Genomic DNA, 12,971 nt, shown 5'->3' with positions numbered 1-12,971 from the left:
GAAGAGAGAGCAGCAGCAAGACAACAATAGTCAATCTAGAAGTCAGAGTTTGGGAAGCTAATTAATTTAACTATTAACCAAGTAAACGGTATTTTTTATATCAAGGTTCGAAGCATCTGTGTTGCAACGAGTTACCGAAAGGGACTTAAGGGCAGCGTATACTAGAAAATACGATGGAAATAATAAAACAAATATGGTAAGTTTATCTAAGTATGTTGTAAATAAATCAAATAAACATTATGTGTTTGGTTCTGTTTATGTTTATTGGATGCGTGTTTCAAGAAACAGTTATATGGGTATTACACTTTGGGTATAAGATTTATTACTTAATCCAATGGTCTAAATTACATGTACTTATAATTAAAGACTGATTTTTAGATCCAACGGCAAAAATATGATATAACCCACATCGGTGGATATATGAGTCTCTCTCTCTCTCTGAGAAACGATAACCAATGACTATAAGTAAATAGAAGAAATAAGCAAGTAATTAGTAGTGTCTGGACTTTTTATTAGTGGATAATCATAATGAGAGAGAAAGAGAGAGAGAGAGAGGATGCTTTTTAATAATGTGGGGACAATATAACCAAGAAAGAGATGGTTCTCTTTTTTCCACTCTTGATTTTTCCCCTCTAGCTTCACTACAAGTAATGGAGAAGTTAACTAGTATAAGTGTAAAGAGAGAAATTAACTAGTATAAGTCTAAAGAGAGAAATTAACAGAGAGAGAGAGAGTGACGAGTAATCAGTTAAAGTCTTTGGGTTGGGGGGTTGTTGATGGGTGATAGGGGGTCTATGAATATGAATGATTGAAACTAGGGATAGAAGAGAGAGAGAGAGAGATGTTGGAAAATGGGGTCACTAAAAACTTTGGAGGAGAAGTTCTGAGGCGCGTCTGAAGACACTATCTTTAGAACGTTATTTACCCCCCACTCAGTTTCATTAAGTTTGTTGTTGGGTTATAGGCAAATTCGTTCACAGGATACAATAGAGCCTTGGACGAGAATCTGCAACCAGCAAAGTTGAAGAATCTCCGACAGAGAGAGAGAGAGAGAAAGTGTATTTCGAAAAATGTGTGTTTGATAAGTCTGATTCATGCTCCTTATATAGTTTATGAAAATGTATGAAGAAAAGGTAGGTGTTGGTTCACAGAAGGCACCTTGAATAGTCACAATTTGACCGTTTAAAAGGTAGTTAATAGTTAATGACTGTTAACTTTGAATTGTGCCTCTTGATCACACCCGATCGAATCGTGTCAATTGATCTCATCAACGGTGATCAACGATCAGCATTGCATCAAAACCAAAGCTGCCCTTCGCGAACCATGCGGGTGCGTGTGAAGTGCGAGCAAAGTGCGTCTCTAAAGTGCCTCATTGCGGCGCACACACGCACGCACACGCGTTGCGCGGTATCAAACCTCTATACTCTCCTCTACTATTTCTAAGGAGTGTAAATCAGCTCCTATTAAAATATTGAAAACAAAGCTTATAAGTTTCCAATGTGGGACAAGTTCAAAACTGGGTTTTGTAAGAGAAAGGCTAATTTTCCAAACAAGTGTGCAGGTGCAACTTCACATGTAACTGACCAATCAAACCCATTGGATTTAATCTCTTATGAGATTAAAACCCAACAATCCCCCACATTGATTGATCAATTACATAGTTCTCTCTCAATCCAAACTACTATGACACAGTTATGCATACAAAATGTGTTTATCAACTTAAACCTTTTGTTAGTATAGATATCTCAAAGCTTTGTCAAAGTTATTGGTGGTAAGACCTTAAACCAATTACTCTCAAGACAGACCAGAGATACCCATACACACAAAAATGTCCAGTCTCTGCAAGAGTTTCAAGTTTTGCTCAGCACTGTTATGACCATGTGCTTATTTCCTGGTTTCATGAACAATCCCGAGAGCAAACCCAAACTCTCATGAGAAGCAACACCACTTCTATGTTCACATAGGTGAAGTTCCACTATGTGTTCCGTTATTTGACACATTTCAGAACTTCATTAAGAGTTTAACTCAACCTCTCATTATAACGGACAACACTGCTTATGTTGTGATGGGAAATTTCTCAATGTCAGTGCTAACAGTCACATTGCTGTAACTTGTTGTTACCCATTAAACCCAATACTGATAGTTTTCAGTTCAGGTCGGGTTACCATTATAGGTGACTAAGTAAAGGGTTTTAATCCCATCTCTTTGATTGTTATTCTTACTAATTCTCTGACCAAGCCCTTGGTAAGAGGATCAACCAAGTTTTTACTTAACCTCACATTTTCAGGTCGGGTTACCATTATAGGTGACTAAGTAAAGTGTTTTAATCCCATCTCTTTAGTTGTTGTTCTTACCAATTCTCTGACCAAGCCCTTGGTAAGAAGATCAACCAAGTTTTTACTTAACCTCACATAGGTTATAGTGATGACCCCATCTTGAATCAATTGCCTAAAAAATTCATATCTCTGACTTATATGTCTGGACTTACCATTGTAGGTACCACTGTAGGCTCTTGACAGAGTTGCCTCACTATCACAGTAAATGGAAATTGGAGGCATAGGACTAGGCCAAAGTTTTATATCCAACAATAAATTCCTAATCCATTCAGCCACTTTTCTAGCAGCCGCCAAGATTATGAATTCGGATTCCATGGTCGAGTGAGATATACAAGTTTGTTTCTTGGATGCCCAAGAGATTGCACCCCCACCAAGGACGAAAATCCATCCAGAGGTGGACTTGTTATCTCCATTACTAGTAATCCAACTTGCATCAATGTACCCTTCTAGTACAGCTGAATAACCACAGTAAAACAAGCTAAGTTCCAAGGTTCTCTTGAGATATCCAAGAACTCTCTCAATTACCTTCAAGTGCTTTGCATGGGGATTACTTGTAAATCGACTGAGTTTACTTATTGCAAATGTAATATCAGGTCTAGTACAAAGCATAACATACATCAAACTTCCTACTGCACTAGCATACTCAAGTTTTGCAATTGCTCTACCAGTATTTTCTACTAGCTCTATACTAGAATCATATGGCGTGCTATATTCTTTAAATCATAAATGCTTAAATTTCTCAAGTACTTTTTCAATATAATGTGATTGGCTTAATATGTAACTCCTACTGTGCTTTTTAACTTTTATTCCAAAGATGGTATCTACTTATCCTAAATCTTTCATCTTGAAGACGAAGGTAAGTAGTTTTTAGTTTCATTTATGCCAACCATATTTGTACCCACAATAAGCATATCATCAACATAAAGACATACAATTACACCATAATTTTCAGTGAATTTTGAGTAAATGCATCAATCTGTACTATTATGTTTAAAACCAAAAGCTAAAATGCAAGAATCAAATTTCTCATGCCACTGTTTAGGTGCTTGTTTCAATCCATATAATGATTTAACCAGTTTACAGACTTTCTTCTCATTTCTAAGAATAACAAATCCTTCTGGTTGTTTCATATAAACCTCTTCATTTAAATCACCATTTAAGAAAGCAGTTTTGACATCCATTTGATGAACAAATAAGTGATAAATGGATGCTAATGCTATGAGTGTTCTAATAGAAGTTATTCTAGCCATTGATGCATAGGTGTTAAAGTAATCAATCCCTTCCTTTTGACTGAATCCTTTTGCTACCAATCTAGCCTTAAAAGTTTGTATAGTTCCATTAGTGTTGTATTTTCTTTTAAACATCCATTTACATTTGATTGGTTTTGATTATGGAGGTAGGTCTACTAGTACCCATGTGTTATTTGACATTATTGAATCCATTTCATCATTTATAGCTTCCTTCCAAAAGGCAACATCTCTAGATGTCATGGCCTCATTGTAGGTTTTTGGATCATTTTCAATGTTTTGGATAATGAGTATCTTATTTAAAATCTTCTCTCTATCAGCCTCAACAAAAAATACAATTGATTGAGTAGAGATAAAATCTGAACCTAAGTGTTTATTTGTTCTTTGTCTTTGACTTCTTCTAGGTTCTATTGTAGGTGTTACTGTTGATATCTGAGTTTCTCTTTCAAGTTCTCTATCATTTTTTGTGGATTCATTTTCTGTAGATTCAGAACACAGTTTATTCTCAAAGAATTCAACATCTCTAGTTTCAATTATTATGTTGGATTCTAAGTCTAGAAGCTTATAGGCTTTACTATGTTCTGCATATCCAACAAACATACTTCTCTTAGCTCTGAGTTCTAACTTGGTTCTTTTAGGATCTGAAACTCTATAATATGCTAAGCACCCCCACACTTTTAGTCATACTAAACTAGGCTTTCTTCTTGTCCATAATTCATATGGACATTTGTTATTAACTCTATAAACAATTCTGTTATGTAGATGACAGGCTGTTAGGAGTGCTTCCCCCCATAGGTTTAAGGGTGCATTAGTTTTTAACAACATGCAGTTTATCATTTCTGTAAGTGTTCTATTTTTCCTTTCGGCTAGGTCATTCTGTTGAGGGGTATAGGGAGCAAAACACTGATGTATTATTCCAAATTCTTTACACAAAGAATTAAACTCATTTTTAAAGTATTCAACACCCCTATCACTTCTAAGGATTTTAATTTTCTTTTCTAGTTGATTTTCAACTTCAGTCTTATACAGTTTAAACATGTCAAAGGCTTCATCCTTAGTTCTCATAAGGTAGACATAGGTGTACCTAGAAAAGTCATATATAAATGTTATGAAGTATCTCTTACCTCCTCTGGTTAATACACCATTGAGTTCACAGATGTCAGAATGAATTAGTTTTATAAGTTGAAAATTTTTCTCAACATTAGGGAAATGTTTCTTAGTCATTTTAGATTTTACACATATTTCACATTTTTCAGTTGATTCATTACTATAAGCAATTATACCGAGTTTGCTCATGTTCTTTAGGGATTTAAAATTCAAGTGTGCCAATCTATAATGTCATAAAGAGAAATAATCAACAATATAAGCAAAAACTCTTCCTTCATTAATTCTTAATTTGAACATACCATTACAACTATATCCCTTTCCAACAAACATCTCATTCTTAGATATGATTAATTTGTTGGATTCAAAAATAACTTTGAATCCCCTCTTACAGACAAGGTTTATTGAGACCAAGTTCTTTTTAATATTAGGAACATGGAGAACATTCAGAAAGTCAGTGTCTTTCCGGAGGTGAAGTTCAATTCCACATTACCTCTTCTAACAACTTTGGCACATGTTTGGTTTTCCATCTGTACCTCCTGGCCATCAGTCACTTCTTCATATGTCTTGAACAAGGACTTGTCCTTGCAAACATGGACTGTGGCGCCTGAATCAAACCACCATCTAGAAGATGATTCTGCCATATTTATTTCAGTAATCATGGCCACCAGATTGTCTTCCACCATGTTTGCGGGCTTGGTTCCACCTTTCTGATGTCGGCAGATTTGGGCATAATGCCCATTCTTTCCACAAACATAGTAGGATCCCTTCTTGAAGTTCCCATCCTTCTTCTTTACTTGTAATGTATGATTAGTCTTCTTCGATCCATTTTCCACAAAATTTACCTTAGAGTTCAGCATACTGGCCAGGGTCTTATCTTTACTGTCTCTAATTCGAGATTCTTCTTCAATATGAAAATGTTGTTGAATTTGCTCCAAGGTAAGCTCTTCACCCTTATGCAGAAGTTTCTTCCTGTAATCCTTCCAAGAGGGTGGTAGTTTGGCAATAATTGCTCCCACTTGGAAAGATTCAGGAAGGATGATACCAAGGGATCGAATTTTGTTGACTATCACCTATAGTTCATGAACCTGCTCCAGTATGGGTTTATGGTCGTTCATGGTGAAGTCAAAGTTTTCTGCGATAAGATACTTATTCATATCTGCTTCTTGCACCTTGTATTTGAATTCCAGAGCCTTCCAGATTTCTTTTGGGGATGTAAGTTCCTTGTAGAAGTTGTAGAGCCAATCTGATAAGGCTTTCAGTTTGTGTCCTCGGCACAGAAGTGAATCATCTTCTCGTTTTGCTATTTCCTTCTTCAATTTTTCTAAGTTTTTGTCAGTGGGTTCAGGAAGTGATTGCAAATTCGGATCCAGGAAATAGTACAGTTTTAGTGTGGCCAGAAAGAAGATCATCTGGTCTTGCCATCGGCTGAAGTTTGCTCTATCGAACTGGTCCAATCGAACAAGATCTTGGGTCATCATTTTGATCAAAGTCATGCTAGCTTCCGTCTCCATTGCAGAATAACGTTCTAAAATTGTTGGAAAATGGGGGTCACTGAAAACTTTGGAGGAGAAGCTCTGAGGCACATCTGAAGACACTCTTTAGAACATTATTTGCCCCCACTCAGTTTCACTGAGTTTGTTGTTCGGTTACAGGAAAATTCGTTCCCAAGATACAACAGAGCCTTGGGCGAAAATCTGCAACCAGCAAAGTTGAAGAGTCTCTGAAGAAACCTTCTGTGAGACTGTAGCATACCGGATTGAGAGAGAGAGAGAGAGAGAGAGTGAATTTCAAAAATGTGTGTTTTAGAAGTTTGATTCATGCTCCTTAAATAGTTTATGAAGAGGTATGAAGAAAAGGGAGGTGCTAGTTCAGAGAAGGCACATTGAACAGTAACATTGCGACTATTTAAAAGGTAGTTAATAGTTAATGACTGTTACTTTTGAATTGTGCCTCTTGATCACACCCGATTGAATCGTGTCCGTTGATCTCATCAACGGTGATCAACAGTCAGCATCACACCAAAACCAAAGCCGCCCTTCATGAGCAAAGTGTACCTCTAATGCCTCATTGCGCGGTATCAAGCCTCCATACTCTCCTCTACTATTTCTAAGGAGTGTAAATCAGCTTTATTAAAATACTGAAAACAAAACTTATAATTTTCCAATGTGGGATAAGTTCAAAACTGAGTTTTGTAAGAGAAAAGTAATTTTTCAAACAAATGTGTAGGTGCAACTTCTCATGTAATTGACCAATCAAATCCATTGGATTTAATCTCTTATAAGATTAAAATCCAACAAGAGAGAGAGAGAACAATTGTTGTTGCTTTTAACTAAGCTTTCTCGTCCTAGCCTCGTGTATACTGTATTGGGCACTTTGGGGGAAATAGCAGTTTTGGAGTGCCTTTTTGCATCGAAACTCTTCTCTTACGTTTGTTTTCTCAAGTCTGGCCGGTATATCGAGTGGGAAGAAAGCAAGATATCTTTTGCCCACAACAACCCAAATTCCAATCTTGATGGAGAGAGATGATCGATGATCCTAGTTTGTTAAAGGTCGGAGCAGCTTGGATCTTCCATATTCTGGAGACCACCACAACAGACGAACAAGGAGAAGAAGACGGCAATGGAGGAGACACCATGTGGAATCTCAACGACTCGCTTGATCAGAGGAAAGAGGAGGAATCCGAAGGTTGTACCTCGTAGAAGACGTCGGTCGATGGAGACAAGGACAAGGGCAAGGGGGGGGGGGATTAATGGAGTGTCAACGATGAAGTCTTACCGGCGTCCAATGGCTAGCGTCAATGGTGTGAAAAGAAAGAACTCCCCCTGCCCCACCAATCGTCTACATCGTCTAGCTCTGTACCTCTGGTCATGGTTAGGGCTTCAATTGTTTTTTTTTTTTTTTTTTTTCTCTTGTGGGATGATGGTAGATCCGTGATGTACCGGATCAAAAACCAAGTGCGCCACATCGGATTACACGTCATTGCCACATCAACACGCATTTCGTGAAATGGCCAGCCGTTGGCTTCCCCCAACGGATCTTTTCACGAAAATCAATAAAGAAACGTTTATTAGCGTTTTTTTAATAAACACTCTCACCAAACAACTATTTCAAATCCAAAAACGTTTATTAAACCAAAAGTTGAACTGACGCCAATAAATGTAAACGGAACCAAATATCCCCTAAAGCTCAATATGCTATAAATAATATTTAGGAGGGAGTCGAGGGACAAGCTTTTTATGATATTGCCTCAGTTTCATGTCTTGTTGGGTTTGGGCCGACGACGCAGTCTATTCCAGATCCAGACCTATCAAATGATGGGAGCTAATCAGGTATGTGGAAATTGACACAGTTCACTTGAATGAAATTAAAATCTATTTTTAATTGCATCAGAAACAAGGTTCAAAATATGAATACACAGGATAAAATGAATTTGCGTATCGTGCCTTTAGATTGGCCTATACATTGTGATAAAAAAAATAGTTTCAGGAATCGAGTTAGAACGGTGGGGTGAGGGTATTTTAAGAAATTGGTGTAAAAAAAAATTTTAAGTGCTCATTGAACGTTTTTACAAGTTCGTGCCTACCTCATCTGAAACCCTCTAACAAGGTTATTTGCCATTAAACGTGACCAGATGTCCCAATTCCTGTTTTGACGGCCCTTTGGAATGACATCATTCAACCACCTGGGCCAAAGTTATTCTGGTATCGTTCAACCATCTATGTTGAGCGGGTTTTGACGAAGTCAATGGTTTTTGCACAAAATTTGGGCTTGGGATAAATCCGATTGGAATTGATACTAGATGACAGTTTGAATGGTTCGACCGGGGTGAATGGTGGTTTGAAAGCATTGATATTGATTGGCATAGTTGGCAGTGAGAATTTATGTTGAAGACTAATGGAGCCCAGCACTGAACAGAAGAAAAAGAGACTATCAGGATCATTCATTTTATTTGGTTGGTCAGGAGGTTAGGGAGCTAACAGTATAGGATCTCATCCATGATTAACCATTCTGCTCACTCTTCCATTTGGGAAAAGTGCTTTGTATTTGCACTGTACATGGTCATATTCATTATTCAATATAGAACATTTTGATCCGGCATGGGATTTGTATCAAAACTAACTGTTTACTTAATAGGAATTACTGCCTGGCTGATTATAAATATGTCGAAGTTTTATTGGGCCTTGAAGATTAATCTTGAAATTTGAAGTTTTTACTCAATCCCGTAACCTTATCAGTTTAATCTTCAAATTTGATACCGCTACCTTCTTGCGACTCCAATCTCCACAATCATTCCCTCCTTTTGAAAATGTGCATTGAATTGAATATTTAATAATAAGATATTGGATTAGTTGGACTCTTTGTGGTCTTAGACTCTTAATTGATACCGACTTTGGTTGTTGATTAAGCCAAGTGGGTATGGGAATTTAATGGTCTTAGAGTCTTAATTGTGGAACATTGTTTGAGAAATCCATCTTTAGTCTTTGGTCCTCGTTCAAACTTTGGCTAGTCATCAATCATCTGTTCTAGGAAAGAGATGTATATGAATTAGATTAAACCATAAAGTTCAGTTTGTTTGCTGATGTAAATACATGAAAGTGCAACTGTGCAAATAGGCGGAGCATATATGTATATATATATATATATATATGTATATATGTGTGTGTCTTTATTTGTTAGTTATAACTAACAGATATAATACCCACCTTATATATATGAAACAAATTAATGGAGATAGGAGGGTTTTTTGTTTAGAAGTGATCGAGCTAAGTGGAAAAATGATGTGTGACCCCCAATTTAAATGAGAGATGGAGAATCGATGTAAGAGGAAGGTGATGCGGATTTTGTACCAGCAGTTATTTTGGATACCAGTGAATATAATCGTGAGGGGAAGAAGTACAAAATTTGTATCAAGTAAGAATGCAGATCATATATAGTTACAACGATGCACAACTAAGGAGCAACCAGAGAGAAGATATCCAATTGAATTAATTCATAAATCATGCATATTCACTGTTTCTAATAAATTTCCCTTTTCGTTGAGGCTTCAGCTGTCGGAATTAACAGCACGGTTTGGAGACATATGGTTATTGTCTATTGAGGATTGAAGAAGCTGACTTTAACACCGGTGTGAATCACACTCCACAGTCCAGCAGCAACCAAAATGGCACTGAGAGCCATGCCCAAGAAGCCGAGACCCCAATTGAGACACCACATTTGACTAAATCTCTTGGGTTTCTTAATCATCACCCACATGAAACACGGGTAAGCCAAGGTGACGGGTAAAGCCAGCCCTCCGATGAGACCTGCCAAGCTGCCCAAGAAGGGGATTGCCACCGCTATGAAGAAGCATCCGAATCCGAACATGGCTCGAGAAATTGCACGTAGCCACCATGGCATTGCTTTCTTCTTCCTACTTGTGTATTGAGACTCTATATGGTCGAACATTGGCATTCCATAGATTTGGAACGAGCTCACTGCGTTGATTACAACGAATAAACTTGTCAAGCCAAGCACCGCCCTTGAAACATCACGTCCGTGGAATGCGTACAAAGCTGTTAGCATCCCGCCATTTGCCGGTATCTGCGTATTAATTTGTAAGTTTTGTTTTTGTTTTTGTTCTTCACCCAATAAAATTAAACTAAAAAATATCAAGTTCGTTCGTTAATAGTGATGATGATCTGAATCAATTAATTCATCTGATGAGCAAATGGTTACCATGTGGCCGTAAGCCCAGTAGCCTCCTATTGCAAGTGGGAACAAGCACATTGCAATGAGTACGTATGCAGCCTTCACTCCTCTCCACATGGGTACTCGCGATGGATGCTTCTCGCTGGATGGCATTGTGGCCTGCAACCAAAAGCATTTCACCCTCGTTAGAATTTTGAATGAATACTTCAGTATTTCTGTTTTGCTTTTCGTCGGCAAGTTCATGATTTCGATTTTAAGGCCAGTCAATTTGTCAAACAGTCAAAGTCATGCCTCAATATTTGACAATCGACATCTCACGAGGGAAAGCCAGCCGGAAAGGAATTGATTAATGACATCTTCAATCCTCTTAATTACCTGTATCTCAAGTATGAGATTGTGGCCTCTGAAAGCAAAAGCAATAATCCCAAGTGCATTAAATATCCCGAAAATCCTGGCAATATCAGATTTGGCCTTCACGGGATCATAGGAAACGCCCGGCATTCTGCCCTCGGCAACGGATACTACCCATATCAACGTACAATAGCCGACGGCGGTGATGGCACCGATTAGCGAAACGCCGGCAATGGAGTTTAAGTTGGGCAGTTGAGACAGAAGGACGGCAGCACAGGTAAAGATCAGATACCATTCTACGGTTGTTAGTGGCTTGGCATGGCATGTGGTTCCACATACGATCTGGAAGAAGAGCTTCATGGTGGAACCTCCGATGATGATCAAGGCGGTACACGTACCCCCTGACAGATACATGATCGGAAATACTGCTAGCATTTTCCCTAGTCTTTCACCTGAGACGTAGTAGTATACGTACATGTCGGATTAAGATTTCATCCATCCATCATTAGATAAAAACATTAATTTAATTAATGGAATTTGCTCCCACTCGAGTACGTACTACGTACTCAACATAAGTGAACAGAGGGTGAGAGAAAGGGGCGTTGGTTCTCTTACCAAAAGCTGCATTGACCAGTTGGAGGTATCTGTTATAGCGGGTTCCAGATTCTGATTCATGGAGTTGGACCAGGATCCAGAGGGTGTAAAGTTGCCAGATGAATGCCAACGTCAAAGTTATTACTCCCCAGCTCCTGCAGCCATCAATCAAAATCAAGTGAACTAATTATATTGTTAATGTTAGTTAGTTAGTGATGATCGTACTGAGATTCGAGAATGCATGCTCTGTTGATGGTGATCATGAGTTCTCAAATCTCATATCAATTGCATGTATTCCGGCGGGTGTCTCCCCGGATTGGACAATTAATGCATGGAGTGAAGGTATAGGGAGGGTGTTACCGCACTTACCAGCCAAGGACAGTGAAGGCAACGGGGAGAACAAGGGCCTGAATTCCAATTCCGGAAGTGAGAGCGTGGAAGGCAGCATAGAAGGCGTTTCCATTTCTTGATTCAGTGATGGGAAGCCAGGCGTCTTGAGGGTCGAGCTTGGTGAGGTGAAGGGCCTTTCTTATGGGGCTACCCAGAGGCGTGATGAAGCGAGGAGTTAGAGAGAGTCTGGGGGTCTTGGTTTTGTGCGACTCTGTTGTTGTCTCAACACCAACAGATGAGAGGAGAGGGGATCTTGACAAGGATGGAGAGTGGTACTGTGAGGGAGGAGCCGAGATGGGCGGAGTTGGCCCTGCACCAGCCCCCCTCCTCGGTGTTATGGGAACAGATCTTACTTCCATCACCTCATCACCCATCTCTTAATTGCTCAACTTGTAGCAATAGCTAGCGCTAGCTATTAGCTATTAATTCCCCTCCTAGCTAGCTAAATTAGCTATCTTGTTCTCTTCTCTCCTAGCTCTCTCTCCCTTTCTCTCTCTCTCTCTCTCTCTCTCTCCTGGATCGGTATGTTGCAGTACTTGATGATATATATATAAGTAACGACTGTTACATTCAATGATTCGTTATAAGGTGAAGTAGAGAGACAACAGTAGGTGTGTTAACGTGGAAATGCTGACCAGCTGGTTAATTTATTATTATTAAGGAAGAAAATGTTGAGGGCCGCCAGGGATTACTGAATTAATTTGATTAAGGAGGGTAGAGGAAGGATGACAACAATCGTGTCGTCTCACCAAACCAGTTGACCGCCATCTCATTTTGAAAGAAAACGTTTAGAGATCAAAATTAAGATGCCATTGACATGCCATATATACGCATGGAATCAACCACCCAACCAACCTCTCTAGTCCCTACAAAGTACACAACAAAGTTAGTTGATAAAAAGGATAAGATGGAATTAATTATTATTATTTTTTAATTTTGTGGTCGGACTTGATTAAATTAATTTGCGGTCTAGATCGACCAACACCTACACTGCAATAGAGCATTATTAAGACACGATGAAATACAGACTGGCAATGGGCAAGTGATATCGACATTGATTGAAATAATTATAATTCAAAGTTCAAACAGCCTGATATTGACCGTTGAAGTATATTGGACGGTAACTTTTTACCTCCCTTCGTCTGAGGGTCTACCCCCATAGTACGTTAATTTGTGTCTGTGATGATATGGCTCGAATGGAAGCCATTGCCATTGCCATTGCCATTGCCATTGCCATTGCTACAGTCTCACAGTCTCA

The 12,971-nt window shown here is 38.7% G+C and overlaps 1 protein-coding gene across 1 annotated transcript; it reads right to left on the bottom strand.

Annotated features, from left to right (window-relative positions):
• Positions 1-9,512: 9,512 nt before the first annotated feature.
• On the bottom strand, positions 9,513-12,239 carry LOC104603709 (lysine histidine transporter-like 8). The gene is made up of 5 exons (XM_010267806.3): positions 11,693-12,239; positions 11,345-11,478; positions 10,754-11,181; positions 10,406-10,537; positions 9,513-10,270 (listed from the first exon to the last, which is right to left on the bottom strand). The coding sequence occupies exons 1-5, from the start codon at positions 12,085-12,087 to the stop codon at positions 9,782-9,784; spliced, it is 1,578 nt and encodes a 525-aa protein (XP_010266108.1). The 5' UTR covers positions 12,088-12,239; the 3' UTR covers positions 9,513-9,781.
• Positions 12,240-12,971: the final 732 nt, after the last annotated feature.

This window comes from Nelumbo nucifera, chromosome 5 (assembly GCF_055504915.1).
Source record: "Nelumbo nucifera cultivar China Antique chromosome 5, China Antique-T2T, whole genome shotgun sequence".
Classification (NCBI taxonomy): domain Eukaryota; kingdom Viridiplantae; phylum Streptophyta; class Magnoliopsida; order Proteales; family Nelumbonaceae; genus Nelumbo; species Nelumbo nucifera.
Note: the sequence above shows the minus strand (reverse complement) of the source record. Positions and strands in the feature narration are given on the sequence as shown.